Here is a 22,547-nt window from a genome sequence, read left to right on the forward strand (position 1 = left end):
TTGGTATTGTGTAATAAGTCCGTGTTATTTCTGTATGGAAATATTTCAGTGTCTAATTTAAAATCCACTGAAAGCTAGTAAAAAATCTGAAAATGCTCAGTAAGTTAAAATCATTAGCAAGATAGTTGGTGGTAAATCCTTTGACTGAGGCAGAATGCTTATTTTCTTAATCACTTACTATTCTGAATATTATATGGGAAGTTACTATGCCATACATACAGAATAATTGCATGGAAATAAAAATTAAAATATATACTATATTATTATATACATAATATAAAGGCACAAAACCCAGTAATTACATGTTTTGCAGTCAGCTGTAGGAAATTCTGTGCCATAAAACTGAGGATACAAGCATGAACTGTCCAAGTCAGGAGCAGGGCAGAGCAATTAGTAATAGCACTTGTTTGATTGAAATATCTGCCTTTGCTCTGTTCTGGATGTGCCCCACCGTTGGTGTGGTGAAATTCATTGCTTCATTTGCAAGGGTGGCACAATACCCAGGTGGACATTTGAAGTGTACTTAGAAATCTGATGCTTATTACAGCATCTTTGGGACCCAATGATATTTAATGTGGAAGTGGATGCTTTTTCTGTCCTTTGCAGTCTCTCCCTATAGAGGAGACAGCTTCCTAGTAGCTGTCTCCTTATGTAAGGTATTAAAAATTACATTAGATTTCCACCTAAACTTTTCAGTTTTAATGCCAGACCCAACATGGAGGAACTATTACTGCTCTAAAGAATATTTTTTAAAATAAATTCACCAATTTATTTTACACCAATTGCACTGCACACAATGCAGAACTTTATGAAGGTTTTATTCAATTCTTTCCTTGTCTAGTAGTAAATGTAGTGTGGCAGATGGAACTGATTTTAAAACAAAAATATAACCGCATTTTTGGAGAGAAAAAGACATTTGTCATAAACAGATTCCTCATATATGCCATATATCTTCATAAAAACTTCCTTTTCTGGATCACATGGGAAACCTACTATAAAACTCATTTCAGAATGTCAAGGAGCTGACACTATTTTCTGAATCAAATTTTAAATTGGTTCTGTTAACAGCCCTTCATTCTGAAAGGATTGCTGCTTGCCCTAAAGGCCTGCATAAGGGCAGAAAGAGGTGAGAGGTGTATATCTGCCTTCCAGCTATCCATATTTGATGGCTAGGGCAACTGCAGCTCGCAGGGGACAGACAGCATTCAGAGATGGGGAACGTAGCCCTGTGTTGCTATTCTGGGTGCTGCTCCGGGGAAGTCATCTGCAGCAAATGACTGTCATATGTCCAAACCTCTTTTTGCCTTTCTTAGTTTAGTGCAAAGCAGCTAGGTTCAAATGTTAATATGCATTTGCGAAAATGGACATATTCTAATCACACAGCAAAGAGTTTCATTCTGTGACTATCTGGAAGCCTTTGCTATTGGAGCGTTAGCCTGTTTTCCTGACAGATCTTTCCTGAGAGCTTCCAAAACGTGTTTGCCTCCCTTCCCTTGGTTGTTTTCAGCCAACTAGGTAATACTGGCCAGATTTGACAGAAGAGTTCTTTAAGGCATTTTTAGGAACACAGTAGTTCTTTTAAGTTGAAAGCTGAATAGAGAATTATGACAACTGGTGAATGGAAACCTAGTTGAATGGAAACCTCCATGCTGAGAAGCAGCCACCTGTGGCCAGATCACATTGATATACTGGGCAGCCAGGCAGTACTGCTCTGCCATAGTCCCAAGCACATCCTAGCATGTTCTCAGCCACGCAGGTATACAATAGGAATGGAAGCTGGGGCAAGGGTGGGCATGGAGGTGGGGCAATTATAAAGTATTGGGTGCTTTTGTTCATTCAGCTGCTTATGAAATAACTTTTCAAGGTTTTTGGCCGTGCTGTTCCTCATACTAATCTTAAATGACATGGTAATATACAGATATAAGTAAATGTTTGAGGTATTTCTAAGCACGTGAAGCAATTCCTCTTTGACTCATGCCCACTTTGTCAAAATACAAAGAGTAACAAAAGTGTTGAAGTTTATCTTCTTGGTTTCTCTTTGAGCTAAAGAATATAAATAAGCAGTAGCTCTGGAGGATTCTTACTATAAGAATGAAGACTTAATTTCCTTAGGTATTTTAGTTATCTAAATAGAAGTCTTGCTAGTTTACAAGAGAGAGGTGGAGAGTGCTGTAGAGAGAGGCTGTCTGCAGCTCCCTGGCAAAGCGCCACTCCTCATAGCCCACAGCTCTCCTATTTGCTGTCTGATCCCAAGTGGCATTAGCTGCAAATAAGATCCTAAGGGAGTTCATTTCAGCCTGGTGAGATGGGGAATGGGTATACTAACGTGAGGTTTGTAAACAAGGGAAGGTATCAAATACGTGAAATCGAGTTTCTGTGGGTTTGCTGACAGCTCCCACCTAGTTGCAGTAATATACTTTGCTCTCAGCATCTTTCTCTGTCAAAGGCTGACTCACAGGAAGGAGGTTGCCTCCGAGCAGCTTGTTTGGCTTTTGGCAACCTAGCTGTAGACAAGGAAGATTAATAACAGAGGAATGATACAGAATCATGTGGGGCAGGGAGAGTTAAAGAGTGAGCTTAAAATGCAGTCACAGCGTACCTGAGGTTGGAAAGCAGCCCTTGAGATGGTCTAGTCCAGACCCAGCTCAAGCAGCAATACGCAGAGGAAGTTGTCCAGGACTATGTCTGATTGAGTTTTGACTGTTTCCAAGGATGCAGATTCCACAGCCTTTCTGGGCACCCTGCTCCAGTGTTTGACTAGTACAAAATATTCCAGTAATAAGTAAAGATCCTGGTCCTGAGAGATCCTTGCTTTTCTGCTTTTCTAGTTGCTTGACAAATGACAAAATGCTGTGCAGACAGGAACTTGTGGTCTCAATGCATGCAAGTCATGCTCGAGGCAGGAGTTCTGTTCCTGCAGAAATGTTTCAGACTAGTTTTTAGAATGAAAACTCACTACTCTGTATTTACAAAGACATTTTGGAGAGAAGTGCTCTAGAAAGTGTCAATGTGTGTGGAAGAAAAAGATAAAGATGAAAAGGATAGAAGAATGTCAGCAAAGGCTGAACTGAGTGTATTGTGGATGGGGTGGGAGCAGAGCTAAGAACTTGAGGCAGTGTTGGTGATAGATCCATTAGGAGATAATGGAAGTCTAGAAAGGTCAACTAAGTGTTATTATGCTGTGTCAAGACTTGCCGAAGTGTAGCTTTTCCTGCTAGTGCTCTCCTATTGGAGCAGTAACTCTAGCATAGATGTCTCTGATAGCTGTCATGTGGCCAGCTGGCCCAGCAGACATTGCATCCTCTAACTGGTAGCTTTAAACAGAGAAGCTTTTGCAGCCTTCCTTGTTTTTCTTTAACAGACATAGCGCCCACAGTGGACAGCACCAGAACAATTTCAATTTCAATTCAGTTTCAATTGCCTGTTTTGAAAAATTTCTTCAGGTGATCGTGATACCAGTGAACTGTATCTACACATACTCCTTTACTTCTAACAGGAGTATTTTAAAATGAAGGATACATGTGATACATGTATGTAGATCGAAGCTACATACAAATATGAACATGGGTAAAGTAACTAAGAAGAGAAATACAGTTCTGGGATTTGGGACAGGTGGTGTGAATAGAAGAAAACAGTCACTTAAGGTTTGTTCAAAATTAGATATCAGTGGTGCCTTTTATAAATAAACTGTATGATGTATCATTCAAAATCAGCAGTCAGGAGGAGAGAGGGCAGATGATAAATGACTCATTTGCTTGCTTTCTTCTTGAGATTATTTTCTTTGCCAGCCTGAAATAACAGATGTCTTAAAGATTATAAATTCACATCAGAATAATACCGGACAGTGGACAGGCAAAGTGATATTCTGATATCCTGTAAGTATTTTCATTTTCTTCTGCTTTATTGCTTATTGGATCTCAAAACCTAAAAGAGCTATTATTATTGACAAATGACTCTGCGTGCAAACTTTCTGGTTCCTTGCTTTTAGTAAGGAGAAGCGGTTTGTGTTTGGACTGTAATCTGCTTTTGTTCAACATGACTAAGCCTTTGGTTACTGGCAAGTCAGTTGGGCTTTGGGAAATAGGAAGACAGCGTCTGTTGTGCTATACATCCAATATCCAGTATCGTGCTTTTTGCAGATATGTTTGATCATTGATGAGAACAAAATTTCAAAGTCCATTTGTCATTTTTAACTGCATGAATTTTTCAAAGATACTTCAGAACAGCCTGTCTCTTCAACTTGCATAAGGGCCCATTTCTCTGCAGCACTGTTCATAGGTGGGAGTCTTGCCCTAATATGTTCATCTGTCCAGATTTGTACTTGAAGGCACCAAAGGACAGTGGAACTTGAGACTTGTTACAGCAAAATTTTTGCAACCAATTTGTTCTTCATAGGCTTCTGTACTTAAAAATATTGAGAACAGAATCAGATGGGAAGTAATTATTCTGACTCAGAAAGTGAACATTTTTTTACTCCTGCTTTAAGAAAAAGGCTAGATACCTTGGTGAATATTTTATCATTCATGTGGATCTCTGTGCTGAGTGAAAGCACTGAAGTGGAAAATGAAGGAATGATAGTTGTGCAGTGATTGCCAGCACTCATTGCTGTAAAACGAGGACAGTGTTTTCTGAGTTTATCTGGAGGCAGTCTTATTGACACTGAGTGATGTGGTATGTTCTAGAAAGGTGTCTTCCTTTAAAGAGGCTCTTTGGTACTATTTTCCTCTGTTTCCAATATAAATTCGACTTTGTTCACTAAGTTATTTGGAGGTCAGAGGCATTTTACACACATACATATCCATTGCAAATTGTTTTGCAAGACCAAGCATCATTTCTGTTAGCACTGATGCCAAATGATCATCAGACTTGTTGTCATCGGTGCTTTGGGTTCATCTGCTGAAAAAGGAGACGAAGAGTGTTGTTTGTTTCTTCCTGTTAATACCATGCCACCATCTGCACTTACTGCAGTCTTCTCATGTGTAAATGCTCTCTTATTCTCTGTCATAACAAAGGGTTGTTTAAATTGGAGTTTCAGTGCAGGCTTCAGTTCTCCTAATGGGTTTTAAGATGTCTAACATCTGTGAACAGTGCAAAATAGGAACATAACGAGATAAACGATCTAAAAGGAGAAAAGGAAATGAATTTGATCAAAAAAGACTGATTTAAGTCATAAGTTACTTACAAAGGTATTTCTGTAAATAAATGACATACATTACCTCAGAGTAAGCTTTTTGCCTTCAAAGGCAAAAAAAAAAAAAAAAAAAAGAAGAAAAAAAAAGAAAAATAAAGTTTTACATATATTTATATTAATTTTTCCTTGCAGCAGATAGGTATGAAATATCTATTGTGTGGTCCTGCCAGAGATACAGAATCCTGGATTTGCCTTTTTTTGTTCTTTTTTCCATCTTAGGTATTGATACTCTGTGTTTAAAGGCTCTCCATATTACTGAATGTTCTTACTCTACATTTTTCAATAATGCAGGCAGCACAAGTTTTATAATACAGACATGATTCCTATTAGTTCCCAGGCGCTACATTTTGTGAAGGTGTTTCGTTCAGTGTTAGTAGGTTATTTAATATTTGCAGAGCACTGTATCAGGATGTGGCGTAGCTCTGCAAGGAAACATGCTTTTTCTGCTCACAGCATCTGAAATACTTTGAGCCCTGAGGACAAATATGAGTGTTAGCCTGGAATCTCAGTGGCTTCAGCAGTGCTGTGGGGTGCAGGGCATGTTGGAGAGGCTGCAATCAGGACAGCCTGCTGGTGAGCACCTTGTTATTCCTCAACCCTGCCAGGGCTTATGGAGCTGTGAATGCCTCCTGCTCCTCTTCACCATCAGCACCAGAGAGGAATCAAATGTGTTTTGTTGGTTTTTTTTTAAGCAAGATTTTTAATGGATGTCTGTACATGAAATATTCAGGTTCTGCACATAGTGCAAGAGTGTTCAAAAGTATTTGACTCTGAGTACTGAAGGAGTCATTACATTAACAACTTTCCTCCTCTGAGCACATATGGTTTTACTCGTTGTAGTTATTTATTGTTGTGTGTCCTTTCTATTCTATAATAAGAAATCCCTTGGGTAAGTCTAATTACCAAAACCATGGCTTTAGCATTTGAAGCAGGGTGCAGTGGCACTGAAGTATACATTTGGGTCTCTCTGATCAAATGAAAACAATGTACTGACACACAGCAATAGTTCCAGTGACCGATGCAGCAATTTAAATATTTGCATATTACATTTTGTGTAAAATATATGAAAGGAAAGGTGAATTCACTGACTGTCAGTGGGCTGCAATGGCGTCAAGACATCCATCAACTTACATTTTGGTACATAAATGAGCTGTTGGAATAAGAAACATTTTTGTACACATTCTTCCAAAGTGACGGAAGAAGTATGTGGACTGATCATACACTTCTGTTGCTGTATACAGGTGGAATATAATATTAAACCTATGACTGTGTCATTCTACTGTCTTAATCTGTATATTGAATAGTATTAAGGAATACAGAGGTGGAAATGTGTTGGTGGCAAATTACTAAATAATTGTAAATCTTCGTGTGTAAAGAAGTGCCAGGAGCATATTAAGACAAGTTGTGTGTATTTATGTTTTCATGCTTCAGTTGTGGTTGCCGATAATTAGGGGGAAGAAGTTACAGAAAAAATGTTTTGTTGTATTGGCATTTTGAGTAGCATGATTGATCTTTTAATTATGCAGACTCACTCCCATAATTTTTCTACCCTCATAAAGATAGAGGGTGTCTACAGGATATATCTACGTGTTCTTGTTTCTGTTACTTTTTTATTTCATTCTTGTGAAGACAAAATTGCATTCCTACAGGATTTCAGTTTTTATTGGTCATGTAAGAAAACAAAATAATAGGAGAATAGTGCAGAAAGACTGGGAAAGTAGGGTATTGCATAGCTGTAAGAAAGAAAGTTTAGGTTTAGTGTGCAGGTGCCAACTATTGTATCACTTTGATATTAGCATCTTTTCTTGACAGTGGAAGATGCTCCAAGTTTTCTGTTTCCCATTTATGCTAGAGCAGCTCCTGTTCCCTGCTGTCTTGACTAAACCTGTCTTAACATCCAGGGTGACTTTCCTATTCTGCTTATTAGAATGAAAATATTTGTAGACCCTCTCATTTCTTCCTTGATGTTGAGTTATTCCTCTTTTTCCTATCTTTTTTTTTTTTAATGCAGATTATGATATATTCCATTGTGTAGTTTGTGTCCTTGCCTTGGATACTTACCTTGCAATAACAACAAACTAGAGTTAAAAATTTAACTGGATTTTACAAAGCATTTGAAAGATACAGAAACAAGGTTCTTTCAGAGTGAACTTTACCCTGTATGTGCCTAAATATCTGAGTATACTTGCAAATCTCTCTCATGTTGTTAACATTTAATTATGTTGGTCATTATGGCCAGATTAGGCCTCTAGGGATAGATAGATAGAATCTCTAATGGAACCAGGGGATAATAATTTATGATAAATGCAGCAAGGGAGATCAAGTAGTATATAACAAGCTGTTGAAAGACGATTGTAACTACTAAAGTGCCCTGGGTGTTCTATATATTAAAAATACTTTTTTTTTTAAATGTTTTTATCATCTTAACTCTTTTCCCAACAATCCTGCCATATTTGGCAAGGAAATAACATGCAATTTATGTGAAAGGTGCATACAGTGAAATGAAGTTGTAGGCACAATGGGGAAAAATGCAGGCTACTTATTAGCGTCCAGAACATAAGTCAGTGAACATGGTATAATTTAAAAGATTTGCCTGTAGTGCTTAGTGTGTTTTATTGTAATAAAACTCATACATTACAAGCAATGGTAGTGTGGCTGGCTTCTGTCTGAAGCGCATAGTGAAGTACAGATGCCTGAGGTGACTGGAGGAGGTGCGCTTAAAGGACATCAGTTGTCCAGTGGAATCTTTTAATGTAAGAAGTGATGTACTGAAAATAAGCTCAGAAAGTCAAGGTGGGAGAATTAAGTGAAGCATGCCTGGAATCTTAGGGGAGTTTGACATGAAGTAGCCGGGATGCACCGTAACAACAACTACGCCGAATGTTTAAACTAGCTTTTTGGAAATGGTTTGCCCAGCCATTGCCATGCATATTTTTCTCCAGCACTTGAAGAAAATGTGCCATTCACTGCTGACTGTTTGATTTCCTGCTGCTCCTATGTATTGTTACCTTGGCATTCTTGATAACAATTGAGCAAATCCCTCCCACTTAGGGCTATAAGCCTCTGAATGTATGTTCCCTAGCAGATTTTAAGGTGTAAGACCTGCTCTCTGTGAGAACTTAAGGTCCAAGGCAGCCATGAAATAATTGAACATTAAATCTTCTAGGCTGCTGGGTGACCTCATAGCAGCCTTTCACTATCTAAGGGGAGCCTATAAACAGGAGGGGAGTCAACTCTTTGAAAGGGTAGATAACTGCAGGACAAGGGGAAATGGTTTTAAGTTGAAGGATGGAAGATTTAGGTTAGATGTCAGGGGCAAATTCTTTAGAGAGAGAGTGGTGAGGTGCTGGAACAGGCTGTCCAGAGAGGTTGTGGATGCCCCATCCCTGGAGGTGTTCAAGGCCAGGTTGGATGGGGCCCTGAGCAGCCTGGTCTAGTATTAAATGTGGAGGTTGGTGGCCCTGCCTGTGGTGATCATTGAAGTCCATTCCAGCCTGGACCATTCTGTGATCCTGTGTGAATCATCATGGTCTATGTGGCATCATTTGAAAATGGCACTATGAAAGAACTAAATTGCTAGCAGCATTCTTGTCACAAACTGCTGCTTTGTCACTTTAATTTGATGAAAAGGAATGCTTATCAATACCACAGAGCTTTGGTTGAATAATGGGAACAACCAAGAAAATCTGGAAAAAGTTCTGTGGCATTCAGAGTTTCTCACCACCAAAAGCTGAAGATGCTAGCAAAATGCAGGTATCGTGAAACACTTGCCTCCCTTTCTCCAGCACTGCTTGGAGAGGCTTGTTCTGCCCCTGCACAGTGTATGTGGGCTGGTGACTTGCCAAAACAGAGCCTTTTCCTTCCGTTCTGTTTTCACATTTCTGTTGCTCAGTTTTGGAGGATAGTGATACGTGTCTGATTTGGCTGACACAGAAATACTCTTCCTGCGCTTGTAGAAGGAGTATCTTGTGTGGATGCTGTGGCACTGTTCATTTACAGTGAAGTTGGGGAACACTTGACTGTTACTTTTCAATTTCAGTGCCAAGGTACCTTTTGGGAAACCTGCCTTTTGCTTAGCTCTCATAAACTAACCATTTCTCGGGCTTCAAACAAGAGAGACCTAGGAGAAGAGAAAACCAGGAGGAGATCTTAATGCTTAAGTATATATGAAGGGCAGATGTTTAGAGGATGAGGCCAGGCTCTTTTCAGCAGCGCCCAGTAACAGGACAAGGGTTGGTGGGCACAAACTGGAATGTGGGAAGTTCCATATGAACACAAGGAGGAAATTCTTTGCTGTGAAGGTGAAAGAGCACTTGAAGGGTGCAGAGAGGTGGTGGTATCTCCCTTTCTGGAGATATTCAAAACCCACCTTCTTTCCTGTGCAAACGACTGTAGGGAACCTACGTCAGCAGGGGGTTGGACTCGACGATCTCCAGAGGTCCCTTCCAACCCCTAAGCTTCTGTGATCCTGTGCTTTATTTATCCTTTTTATTTCTTGGTCTCTTGAACTTATATTCCCGGTCACCTGGGCAACCCACAAATAGCAAAGCACAGCATATCATGCTTTTTAAAATGGCAGGTTATTTTGGATTATAGCATTTTCACACTGTTAGCTGAGAAATAATACCAAGTCTTAACATGAGGAGTGCAATTGAGGGCTCCTCCTGGTGTGTTCTCCTTTTAGCTGAGCTGAAGGACAGATCGTTGTATCACCTCGCCTGCTGAGCTGCTGCATGTCTCCAGCTCAGGGAGCAGCACTGTTCTCTGCTACATGTTGAGGATGTCACAGCTCTGTTGCTGTGGAAGACACATGAGAGAGGGTTTCTGTACAAGTGAGGACTTGTCACCACGTTAAAGCTGCAGAATTAGACCCATTTCATTGGACCAAGCAAGCTATTTCCCCAGTTTACCAGGGCACGTCCTCATTTCACATACAAGCTTCCTTGAATTTGGGATTTATCTAGACTTACATTTCAAGGCAAATGATATGTAGTTTCCTAGAATTTAAGTATATCTCTTAACAGGAAGGTGATGTCTGCTCTCTCTGTGGATTTATGATATTTTTTTCATTGAACTTTGTTGCCTGTAATTGTTTCCAAACAAATACTGAAATTACATAAATACTCTAGAGAAAAATGAGTTCCCAGATTAAAAATCTGACTGATGTTCTACGTGCTCAGTATGAAAGAGATGTTTGTTTTTTGTTAGGCGGTGGTGTTTTATTGCAGGTGCTCGTTTTGTAACAGCTCTCATGAGTGCAGCGACATGAAAATGAGTTGCTGTGTTTGTTGCATCCGTCCATCATTTTTGAGGCATTTTTGATGCATACTGTTAGCTGCTGGATTGCAAATTAAATCCTGACGATAGATTTTTAGCCCTTGATTTAAAAAAAAAAAAAAAAAAAAAAAAAAAAAAAAAAAAGGCTTACTTGAAATTAGCGTAGCAGAAGTTAGATTTGCTCTGTAATATCTTTACGCAGGTGGAGGACCTGTCAAAAAGCAGTGATAGTCTGGTGGCTGAAAATCACAGAATGATAGAATGGCCTGGGTTGAAAAGGACCTCAAAGATCATCTACTTTCAGTGCCTCTGCCATGGGCAGGGTTGCCAACGACTAATATGAACTGGCACAGTTTTACTGCATTCTTTTAGAAAAAAGAGCCATAATTTTAAAAACTGTTCTGGAGGTTTTTTTAAGTTGGACAAAAGTCATTTTTCAAGAGAGCAGAGCAGTTTTGAAGTACAAAGTTAGTAATTTTGGAGTTCACTGTGTAGGAATCCATTCAGTTTGATTGAAATCCTGTTACTTAAAATGAGGAGAACACAAGCTGAATTGCACAGTGGTTTCACAATTAGAGCTATTTGCACTCATTCCTTTTATTTTGTGAAGTGCTACCATTCGCAGGCAATTTAAGTGGATTATGGGATGGAACATGAGTAGTGAGCAGGGTACAGCAGCAATTTATGTTTAAATCTGTTTATTCAAACACTTTCTCAAGAAAGCGGATACAAAAAAAGCAATAGAGTTAAGTAATCAATTGGATCTCAAAACACGGCTGAGGGAATAACTGTGCAATTATCCAGTGACAACTTTAGATCTCTAGAATGCCAGTAGAAAGAGAAAAGGGCTTTTATGGGCCAATTGCAAGTCTTGTCGTGTTTCTGTTCTAGCATTCTGAAACTTTATCTACCATCCAGAAAAGAGCATTTCAAATTTGTGTGCCTTTTTCTCTTTAGAAATTCTAATTTATTGATACAGATATCATATCTGCAGTATTTCTTGAAGCTCATTGCAGAGTTGTTTCTTATGAATTATATGCTAGCTAGTTTAAAAGTCTGTTTCTATAATTTATCCTTAAAAATGTTCTGAATATGAGAAAAGAAACCAAATATAAAGCTATGTGCAAGATCTTGTGTTGGTAACAGGCCCCCTTGTCTCCATGAGATGTTAACTGCATAGGGAAGGATGGTGAATCTTACTACAAGGCATGGGACCTCCTGCTTGTGGCAGTAGAGTAAGTCACACAGTTACACTGCTGAAACATTCCTTGACTTGCCAGTATCACAATGAGGACAGAAATACTTAGTGCTTCTTGGGCTGCACAGCACATGAAAGACACTAAAACAAGCAACAAATTTTTAGTGCTGAGAATGGGCAAGGTAATGGCTTGTTTGACAAGAGGTGCTATCAAACCAACAATTTCTGCTGAGGGCTATCCTTGCATCTCTTCCCACTGTAGGAATGGTTGATTTTCGAAGTGATGACAAGCTAAGGGAGCTTGTCCAGTGTTTATCAGGACTGTGTAACTGCTTTTTAACTGCAGTTTCAAAACCTTTTCTGAAACCTTGCCAGCAAGTTCCAATTTTCATTTCATTAAGGAGTGTTTCACATGTGCTGCTGATCCAAAATAGTCACTAACAGTATGAAGCTTAAAAGATACAGGATTTAGACTTAGCTTCGATGAACATGCACATTTTCATTTCTGCATGTGGTTAGGTTAATAGTTTAATACAGTATTTTTTGCTTTCCCCACAAAAGACACCATAATAATACAGGCTGTGTGGCAAGCATTCCTGCTGAAATTTGGGCCCACTTTGTCCAATTTTCTGGTGATGATGGTGTGATACTTTGGCTGCATTCTTGGTATTACACAGACAGAAGTGTCTATGCATTTTATACATATACAATACATTTCAGACTGAAAAAAAAAAGATGTAGGTTTCTATGGTTAAACTGTGCAGCTATCTTTTGAGTTTGTTTACAGTTATTTTTTTAATACCATTTGTTTCTGCTTCAGGTTAGACTTCAATAACGATCATGGCTTCATTGATATTCCAGTTCTCTCTGTCTGATGCAAAAGCCTGGCACACTGTGGCATACAGAAGTGACGCAGTTCTCACTTAATGGTTTTCTCCTACAAGCATATAGTCACTGGTGCTAGGTTGCTGCTCTAAGTAACTTCCAGTAATTACTGCTGTTGTGGGAAAGCTTCATACCTGTTGTAAGACTGCATGTTTTCAAACAAAGAATGAATTTATTGAATGATATGAAGTCGTATATTCTTCTGACTGTGCATGTGTATTAAAATGTGATGGCATAACAATGTCATCGAGGCTTCCATATTCCTTACAAACAAATCTTAGTTATAAAAGTCACAGGAGCAATCCAATGGCTGAAACCTGGAAGTGCTGCTGTGGAGTCTAGAAAAAGATGACACCAAGCTGGGGGGAAGAGTCAATATGCCTGATGGTAGGAAGGCTCTACAGAGAGATCTGGACAGGCTGGATCTACAGGCTGAGGCCAGTGGGATGAAATTCAACAAGACCAAGTACCAGGTCCTTCACTTTAGTCACAACAACTGCAGGCAGTGCTAACGCCTTGGGGAGACTGGCTGGTACACTGCATGGAGGAAAAGGATCTGGGGATGTTGGTTGATGCTCAGCTGAACATAGGCCAGCAGTGTGCCCAGGCAGCCAAGAAACCAATGGCATCCTGGCCTGTGTCAGAATTAGTGCAGCCAGCAGGAGCAGGGAGGTGACTGTCTCATTGTACTCAGCTCTGATGGGGCTGCACCTCACGTACTATATTTAGTTTTGGGCTCTTCACTAGAACAAAGAATTTGAGGCCCTGGAGCGTGTCCAGAGAAGGGCGTTGAAACTGTGAGGGGTTTGGAGCACAAATGGCTGACGGAGCTGGGATTGTTCAGTCTGGAGAAGGGGAGTCTCAGGGGAGACCTCATTGCTCTCCACAACTGCCTGAAGGGAGGTTGTGTGAGGTGGGCAGTAAGCCTTTTCTCCCAAGTATCAGAGACAGGATGAGAGGGAACGGCCTCAAGTTGCACTAGGGGAGGTTCAGGTTGGATACTAGGAAGAATTTCTTTTTGGGAAGTGTGTTGAGGTGTTGGAAAAGGCTGCTTAGGGAGGTGGTGGAATCACCATCTCTGGTGGTGTTCAAGGAAAGCATAGATGTAGTTCTTAGGGACATGGTTTAGTGGGCAATATTGGCTGGACTAGATGATTTTAGAGTTTTTTTGCAACTGTAGTGATTTTGTGAGGAGAGCAACAACTCCTCAATAGCAGTAAAGCTTCAATACACTCATAGTAATACATTACTGTGATGGCACATTATCTTGTAGCTTAAAAGTGTTTAATGGAGTCCTGCAGTCTCCATGATTCAGCTGCACGCATCAAAGCAGAGCACTTTCCAGTTCATCTACTTTTAGAAAAGCACAGCAGTTTTACATAACATGTTGGGTGGAGTACTGGAAGCACCTTAAATATTCTTCCTCCCATTGTCCTTCCTTGCAGGTTTCTGGTGTAGTTTCACAAATAAAAAATAAAACAAAACACATTTTTCGCTCTTTAAGATGTTCACTTACCCAGCTTACTTCTGTTTTTTGCTAGACAGGGAACAGTCTGCAGTCAGGATGTTTTGTCATCTGGCCAAAAGCATTCTAACAGCATGTGGGTGATGAGGGAATTGGAATTGACATATCACATCCCAGGTCAGAAAAACACTGCCAAAATCCTCTAGGAACAGATTGAAATTGGAAATTGGCAAACCAGGTTTAAAATCTTTTAAAATCTAAATAGTACTTCTACTTGTGAGTGGGTTTAAGATGAAGTCTTTGTATTGTGGAAGATAATGACAAAGTCAGCACTAACATTGAGTGTGATCAGGATTTTGAAGTCTTTCAACACTATCTTCCATATGCTTTACAAAAATAATATATATATATTAAACTAGCTGTTTGCCCTTAATTAGGTAAGGTTTGTTTTTCAAAGGCACCTAGTCAGGTTAGTGCTTTTAAGAAGAATTTTTCCCAGAAGTAAGCCTGTAGCTCAACCTTTTTCTTAACATTTGCATTTAATATACACAATTTGGTGATTTATAATTAAAAAAAAAAAAAAAAGAAACAACCAAACATACTAGTAACCATCTAGGCTGGCAGTCCAAAATAGCTGTCATCATATATATGGCCTCTTAGTTGTACAGTAGTAGCCTTTCGTCTCCTTGCACATTAAATTTAGAACTGGTTTCTGGCTGAGTCATATTGCACTCTTGTGCCTCACCAGAAGACACTGTGCCTTGAAGCAGTTCCCCTCAGCTGCAGATTTATCTCTGCAAGCTGGAAGGCTGGGAAGTGCAACTGATGGGCAGATTCTGCTGCATGCATGGGAATATGAAGTAGAAGATTGAAAACTTTTCCTCGAACTTGTCATTTTCCTCACAATAGAACTGCTAGAAAGGGGCTTCTTTCTCATACAGATGTACTGAATTCAATTTCTTTGCATCTGCTTTACATGTGGCCCAGTGGATCTGTTTCCCCCAATGGTTCCCCCGTGCCTGCTCAGCAAGCCCAAGGCAGAGAGGAGTTTATTGGCCTGCAGGGGCTGTGATGTGCTTTACTGTATTTGGAATATTTAGATTTGGCTGAAATATCTTTAGGCTCCACACACAACAAAGCTTGACTCGAGCCTCTCAGTCCCCAGCATAACCCATGCAATTTCCATAGCAATGCACCTTTAAAATAAAAGGAAATGCAGGAGCAATTTGGTTGGATTGTCTGAGCTGCAATGGTGTCAATATGTGTCTTTTCAAAACAGACCCAATTACAAAACTCTGTGGCCTAGTTTTGAAGAGATTATAAACCATTTAGGTTGACATTTTGTCAAGGAGAGATACAGATGTTTGCTCCATGGGTGTGTTCTGGTTTTTTTTTTCTGTAGTTTTTTGCTTCTTGTGGTAGCATCACAGAACAGGTTGCTGAACTTGTTCTCTTGTCATAGAATAAACAGGATTTGTGCAGTTGATGGACCAGCTACTGACAGTCACCATGTGGTCTTCACTGACACTAACAGCACAGGCACAAAGGCATTGGCATCAGTAAGCAGCAGGCTCTCTGGGTCCCACTGCTGCATGCACTCAACTGGAGGAGGCTCTTTTAAATCAAGACCCAGTATCCTGCTACTAGAGACAACCACGCTGTTTTTATAACGGGATCAAACATCACTTTGAAAACATCACTAGATTTGTTTCTTCAAAGTTTTTAAACATGTGTTCATTCTTTTTTCCATTTGGCCTAGCTTTAGACATTTTAAAGGTCAAGCTGAAGCCTCGTCTCACCACACCAGTAGAAAAAGGCCTTTCCAGAGAGTTCATCTGATATGTTTTTGTCATCTGTTTTACAGTGACGCTAACTGCCCTCTGGAGGTATTAGGTTCTCTCTGCTCCAGAGTGATGGGCTCACATTGAGACATCCAACTCAGGGACAGCTATGCGAATCTTAGAATAAAGAAAAAATGGAGCTACTTTACGTCTAGTGCTTACACTTCTAAGCTAGCAGGTTTTGCTCAGAGTGAAACTCTCTGGGGAATAATTAGAGAGGCTGGTCACTGCTCAGGACACAGCGACAGTAACCACAAGTAGGGTGACCAGGAGCTGACAATTAGCACCTGCACACAAGGTAGACAATCACAACTGTAGCTTTTGCAGTGTATCCAAGGTGCATTTTTTTCCTCCCTTGGTAAGACCTACACAACGCCAGGTCAACGCAGTCTGTAGAAGGAGCAGAGCAAAGCCCAACCTGCATTGCAGCAGTCGGGTTCTTGGTGTCATAGCTTCAGATGCAGTATGCTCTGCAGCAAGTTCTTCTGTAGCTGCATAATGTATTTTAAGAACAGACTGCACAAATTAGGCATGTGCATGTTTTTTTCTAAAAGGTTTATTATAACTGTGTAAATGAAAGCCGACATTTGTCAACAGGGAGACAGATGTTATTTCTGTATGGCTGCTTGTTCCAAACAGCTCCCAACTGCAACTCATAGACATTTTGCTTTCCAAACACTTTTGATGTGGAGCTACAGTTAGGAAATTAAAAAGTCTAGAACTGCAACCAGCGGGAAGAGCACAGTGTGGTGTTTGCCTGCAGCAGGTTACTTACTACAAATTGTTATACTTCTCCAGTAAAATTTTACTGAGCTTTTTTTTATTATTATTATTTCTTTTAAAGTTTCTAAAAGCCCTTGATGACTTTGCAACAACCTTTCCTGATTTTTAAAGCATGAGATTTATTACCTGCCTTCTCACCAGTCAGTAATTTTTCACTACCAAATAAGTCAGTTTATGCTCTAACGTGGAGAAAGATGTAAAAATCTTCATTAATTTAAAAGTCAGGAAAAAAAAAAACCGTAAGTAAGATTGGAAAATATCTACAATCTTCATTGCAGATTTACTGCCCGATATGGTTTAAAATCAATTTATGTTCATCACATTTCTTACACTTCAAAGTTATAGCGCATCATTTAGATCTCAGATGATGATTAACAGTTTATACTAAACTGTAACATACTCTGCAATAAGTGCAATGTTAGCAGAAGGGAAAATGCCAAGAGAAGACTGAGACTTCAGTTTTTCAGTCTAAGCTGCTTATTAGCTGTCCCTGTTGGTCCTTTGTGCTTCCTCAGCATGCTGCCTTTGGAGCCTTTGTGCTAGTTAAGAAAAAAAATAAAAAAATCTGTGGTGCTGGGCTGAGAATAGTATATTTGCAAAAAGGGAGTTCTTCTTTGCTAACATTTTTTATATTTCCACTGTTTCTTTAGTCTTCTCTCTTTTCCTATCAGGTCTGTTTTCTTAGGAAAGTCATACCCTTACTGGTGTTTCTTTAGTGTAAATAAAAATAGATGACTCTTTGCTGTAGAGATTCTTCATCCATTTCCTGCACTGTTCAAGAACTGCAGTGCCCAAATATTAGCAGGCATGGGGTCCCCAACAGCAACTTCTCCTTAAACCTGAAGGTATTCGCTACTGGATGTGTTGTGTCTTGCTTTAGACCAAAGACAGAAGCTGGTTGGTACTTAAGCCTTTTGTTGGTGTGCTACTTTCAACTTAGCTGTTTCTTTAAAGAAAGATATTCAGGAAGAATGGGAGAGCAGAGAGACAGCAGGAGGCTAACAGATAAGTGCAGACTTTCTCAAGATTCTCTGTAGCGGTAATAAAAAAAATTACGGGATGGGAAGGTGAAGGATTCATGCAGTTCTGTTATTAACTTCCAGAACTGTTTATTACTTGCTCTTAGTGAGCTCAAAAGTATTCTCCAAGAGTGACACAGTATTGATTATTAAATAGTACGCCAACTGACATCTATCACATCAGGCAACGGTCCTTGCTTGACGTTAGAAATCAAAGTGGGAATGTTATCTTCAGGAAAAGTAGCTGCCTTCTTACTTTTGCGCAACAAAAGAAGTACTTGATATGGAAGCTATTTATTTTATTTATGTTATTCTGAGTGTGGCTGTGTAAAGTTGTCGATATAGGTCCATTTTAGTTTAGATGGTGAAGAATGATCAGTCCTTCTGTAGGTGGAGAAAAAAAGCCAATTTGAGCAAGTTGGGTTATATTGCATTATGCTGTTATTACTGGGAGTTGGACTAGATGACTTCTAAATGTCCCTTCCGACTCTAAGGATTCTATGATTCGGTGTTTAATTTTATCATTCAAAACTTGCCACTCTTCCAGAAATCCAGAGGCTGTGAAAACTACTGTCATAGTGCACTTAGTCAAAGGCCCACAGCATGGCAGCTCTTGGAGAGCTCCAAAGAGGAGAGTGCACAGCCTCTGGGCAGCCTGTGCTGGTGCTTTATCACCTGCACATCTCAGAAATGCTGCCTGGTGTTCAGAGGGAACCTCCTGTGTTCAGTTTATGCCCATTGCCTCTGTCCTTGCTCTGGGCATCACTGAAAAAAGCCTGGATCCATCATCTGTGAACCCTCCCTTGAAGTATTTATACACATTCATTAGGTCCCACAGAGTCTCCTCTTCTCCAGGCTGAAGAGTCCCAGCTTCACAGCTTCTCCTCATAGAAAAGATGCTCCTGTCCCTTAAGTATCTTCATGATTGTATGTTGAACTCTTTCCAGTTTGTCTCCACTTTGCTACAAGTCATACAACTATAACTTAAGTGTATGCCAGTGGATTTGGCAAACAGTATTATGAAACCGATCTTTTCATTTATGTCTTCAAACTGTGATGGCAAAAGGGTCAAATTAAGGTTCTCAGCGCTTATTTGGAGTATGAATTCAAGCCTGTTTGCAGCCTTCCATCCAAAGATGCATACCAGTTTCTCACAGGAGCCTGGATATCTAATCTGGAGAGAAATCTGGATGATACTGTCATTTCCAGTGGCTGGTTGACTATCAATATTGACCAACCTTGACCACACTAACCCTTCTTCAGGGGGAAAGAGAGCTTTGGGATGAGCTTTCCTTGTGTTTTCTTTACTCAGAGGGTGATGAGGCATTGGCACAGGCTGGCCAGGGAAGCTGTGGATGCCCCATCCCTGGAGATGTTCAAGGCCAGACTTGATGGGTTTCTGGGCAATCTAATATGGTTGGCAACCCTGTCCACAGCAGGGGAATTGAACCTAGATGATCTTTGAGGTCCCTTCCGATCCAAGTAATTTTATGATTCTGTGACTATTAATTCACGAATGTGCAGTTTAAAAATGTGCACATAAATACATATACATGCATACACATGTATATATATGTACAAAAAGGAATATGTTTTTTTTTTTTTTAAACGTTCATCGGATACGTGTACACCTGTGAGGGAATAATGGAAAACTAAAGATACAAGACGAAGCAATTTGCTGAGACTGTGTTTCTGTAAGAACAAAAGCCACACAAAGTTTTGCAGCCTCTCCCCTACCCATTCAGTTTCTGGAGTTGCTTGCACCATTTGTATAGAGCATTAGCTAAGAATCTCAATTTTAGCAAATGCACCTGAAAAGATCCTCTGGATATTCTCATTTTGTCACTGAGGAATTACAATTTGTTGGTTAAATTTTGACTGTTCAGTAATATCACAGAAAGGAAAAAAAAAGTTACTACAATTTGTTTTCACTCAGATGAGGCATTAATTGATTCAGATTATAAAAATAGTTGAAATAAATAATCTCAGAAACCTTTCCTCCACCATCTTTTGACAAATTAATTCTAGATTAATAGACTTAAGTATTGCAAATGCTGAAAATATTTTGCTATTTTGATAATGTTGCATATAATAATGATTATTTTCATCTTGAATCAATTTGCATGGCTTGTATTTGATATGGAAATTTTGCTTTCATTTTCTCATGATTTTCTCATTTCCTTTATTTTCGCTAGGAGAGAGGAACAGACGAAGAAGATGTCAGGTGGCTTTCAGTTATCTGCCTCAAAATGAGGATGAACTGGAATTAAAAGTTGGTGACATTATTGAAGTTGTGGGAGAGGTAAGAAGATTTTAAAAGAAATATATATATACAAATGCAGTTCTAGCATATCTTATGTGTGCTAAGCTTTTATGATCTTGTAGTATGTTTTAAAGACCTAATTTAAACCAGATGTTTTTCTTCTTTGAAACACTTATGTATCTGTTTCAGGTTACTATTTGGGGTGAAGGGATGTGGTTGTTTGCTTACGGATTTTGTAAGGTTTTCTTTTTCACTATAGCAATTCTGCTGATTTTTCTCAATCAGCTCTTGCTTCTCAGTTCAATGCAGGGAAAAAGCTCAAACATTGTGCCACAGGGCTATTGAGTTTCTACATTTGACAAACAAGGAGATTGCAGAAAAAGCTCTTCTCAGTTTTAGTAAGCTGGCCACTGAGAAAAAGTACCTTTACTGAGTTAAACATGTATTACAAACGTACTTGAAGCCCTCTGGAGTTCAACCATGGCATTCATCTTTTGTCATCTTTGCCTGCAAATTTCAACAATTGCAGTTTTGTGCAATCAGCTCAAAAAATAATAACAACAATACAAATTCTTTAGAGAATCAAGATGTACTTACTCTGAGTGAAAGTGGATGTGGAAAATGAATGAATAGCTCTAAGAGATACCGGGAACAAATTGTGAATGTTTGGACAGAGATTCAGAAAGTTGCTGTGCTTGGGCTAATTTTATTGCTGGATCAAGGAATGCTGTTCGTTCTCCCTTTTTTGTTTCAGTAGAGATTTTAAAAATATGTTGTTGACCTGAATAATAGTACAAGAACCAAAAAAATGCTGATATGAAACCCTTAAGTAGATTGGATTCAAAATCACCGTGAATAGATTTTTCGTCAACTCTGGTTTAGCAGCAATTTAGGATTTATTAATACTTCTACAATAAATCACAAGATTAGATTGTATGATTCTTAGTGGCTCCTAATCAGCACTTAATTATCGGCCAATTTAACACAGTAATCCAATGGAATTCACTACAATCAAATACAATGACTTAGTTAAATATTTGAGAATGGCAAGGTTCACATGAGGCTTATTTTGTAGAGTGTTGGAGAGGACATTTTTCAACTCAGCTACTTCTTTGAGGATTTTCTTCCCCCTACTGACCTACTCCCACTTTCCATTTACCAGCTCTCAGTGGACAATTGGGATCTGCCCCATAGAGGGCTCTTTTTCATTGGTGTCAGTCAAAAGTGAATCTCAAAATGCCTACCCTGAAACGTGTCCCAGCCAGATCAAGGATCACAGGCTGCTGCCAATCTAAGAGCTCAAGGGGCTCTTTGATTAGTAACATTATTTATAGGACTGCGATATAACTGATGTTAGTCAGAAAACTTCCTTCAGGCCACAATCCAACTGAGGCAATCCTGGAAATTTCTCCCAGCCATACAGTTCCAGTACTCCCAGATTGTACAGTGTTGGCTCCTCTCTGATCAGGCCGCGATTCAAGGAGCAGGAATTTCAGGTATAACAGGGAGTGCCTGAGCGTCCCAGCTCACTGCACTTACACAAAGGCAAAAACACTGTTGAGGCTTGGCTGGAGATGGCAGGTGTTCTGCACCACCACAGGCCACGCCATGAGTAAAGTCAGCCTTTCCTTCCATCAGAGTGATGGTGTGGTCACCTTTTGTCTTTGTGCCTATAAATAAATGGACAGTGCTTATTTCTTTATTTTTACATGACCAATTACATAAATTGAAAATGTAGGGGATGTAGAACACTTAAGGAAGTCCTTTCAGCAGCACAGCTTGTCCAGCCATTCTCCAGACCTTGATATGTAAAGCAATAGTTAACAACAAACAAAATATAACCAAAAGCAGTAAAATCACAATGAGATACAGCATTGTGTTTAGTGCTTCTGTTGTTGTAGAAGACCATCCAAGCAGGACTTCCCATCATCAATAATCTCCATCCTTCGTGATTCTCTGCAGCATCTGATAAATCTCTTCATGTGCAGCACGAACAGCTGGGGATGAAAGAGAAAATGTGTTATTTTTCCGAATTTGCTGTAACTTTAGAAAAACCACCCTGTGCTGCAACAGAAACTGAATGTTGATGCATTAATAATTCCGAATTAGGCAGTACAGGGACTGTGCAAAATGTACACACTGTACCTCTCTATTTTTACCAGGGTTGGGTTCAGTGTTTTAACAAAAGGAACAGGTACTGTGGTTTGAAACATCTAAACCAGAAATATTTTTCTTGACAATTTACGGTTGCAAAGCAAGTAGCCTGTATGTGATTCTCATCCAGGAGCCAGAAATTAATTTTAGCAGCTTAACACACAACACTTGCTCTGTTTACACTAATAATTTTAACTCTGCCATCAGAATCACACATTCAGCTTCACAGCTTCTGGTTGTGTTAACATTTTTGCTCTTGTATTTATGAAAAAGTCTTTTCCAGTAGTACTTAAGGACAAAGTAGAAGTAAATATATATATTTATTTATAAATATATATATATATATCATGCACACACATATATATATAAAAATATAGGGTATTATTACTTGTTTACTGATAAACTTTTGCATGAAAGAGCAGATCTAATGCCTTCTGACCACTATGCAGTCTTACTTGAGGTCTTGCAATT

The 22,547-nt window shown here is 39.4% G+C and overlaps 1 protein-coding gene across 3 annotated transcripts in view; it reads left to right on the plus strand.

The window, feature by feature from the left end:
* SH3KBP1 (SH3 domain containing kinase binding protein 1) overlaps positions 1-22,547 on the plus strand; it is a 220,043-nt gene that overhangs the window by 91,491 nt on the left and 106,005 nt on the right. For all 3 annotated transcript variants that reach the window (XM_048932215.1, XM_048932205.1, XM_048932195.1), the window contains one exon: positions 19,855-19,961. In XM_048932215.1, the coding sequence (XP_048788172.1) occupies positions 19,855-19,961 (107 nt within the window). The remainder of the gene's footprint in view (positions 1-19,854; positions 19,962-22,547) is intronic.

The sequence above is a fragment of the Lagopus muta genome, chromosome 1 (assembly GCF_023343835.1).
Source record: "Lagopus muta isolate bLagMut1 chromosome 1, bLagMut1 primary, whole genome shotgun sequence".
NCBI lineage: Eukaryota > Metazoa > Chordata > Aves > Galliformes > Phasianidae > Lagopus > Lagopus muta.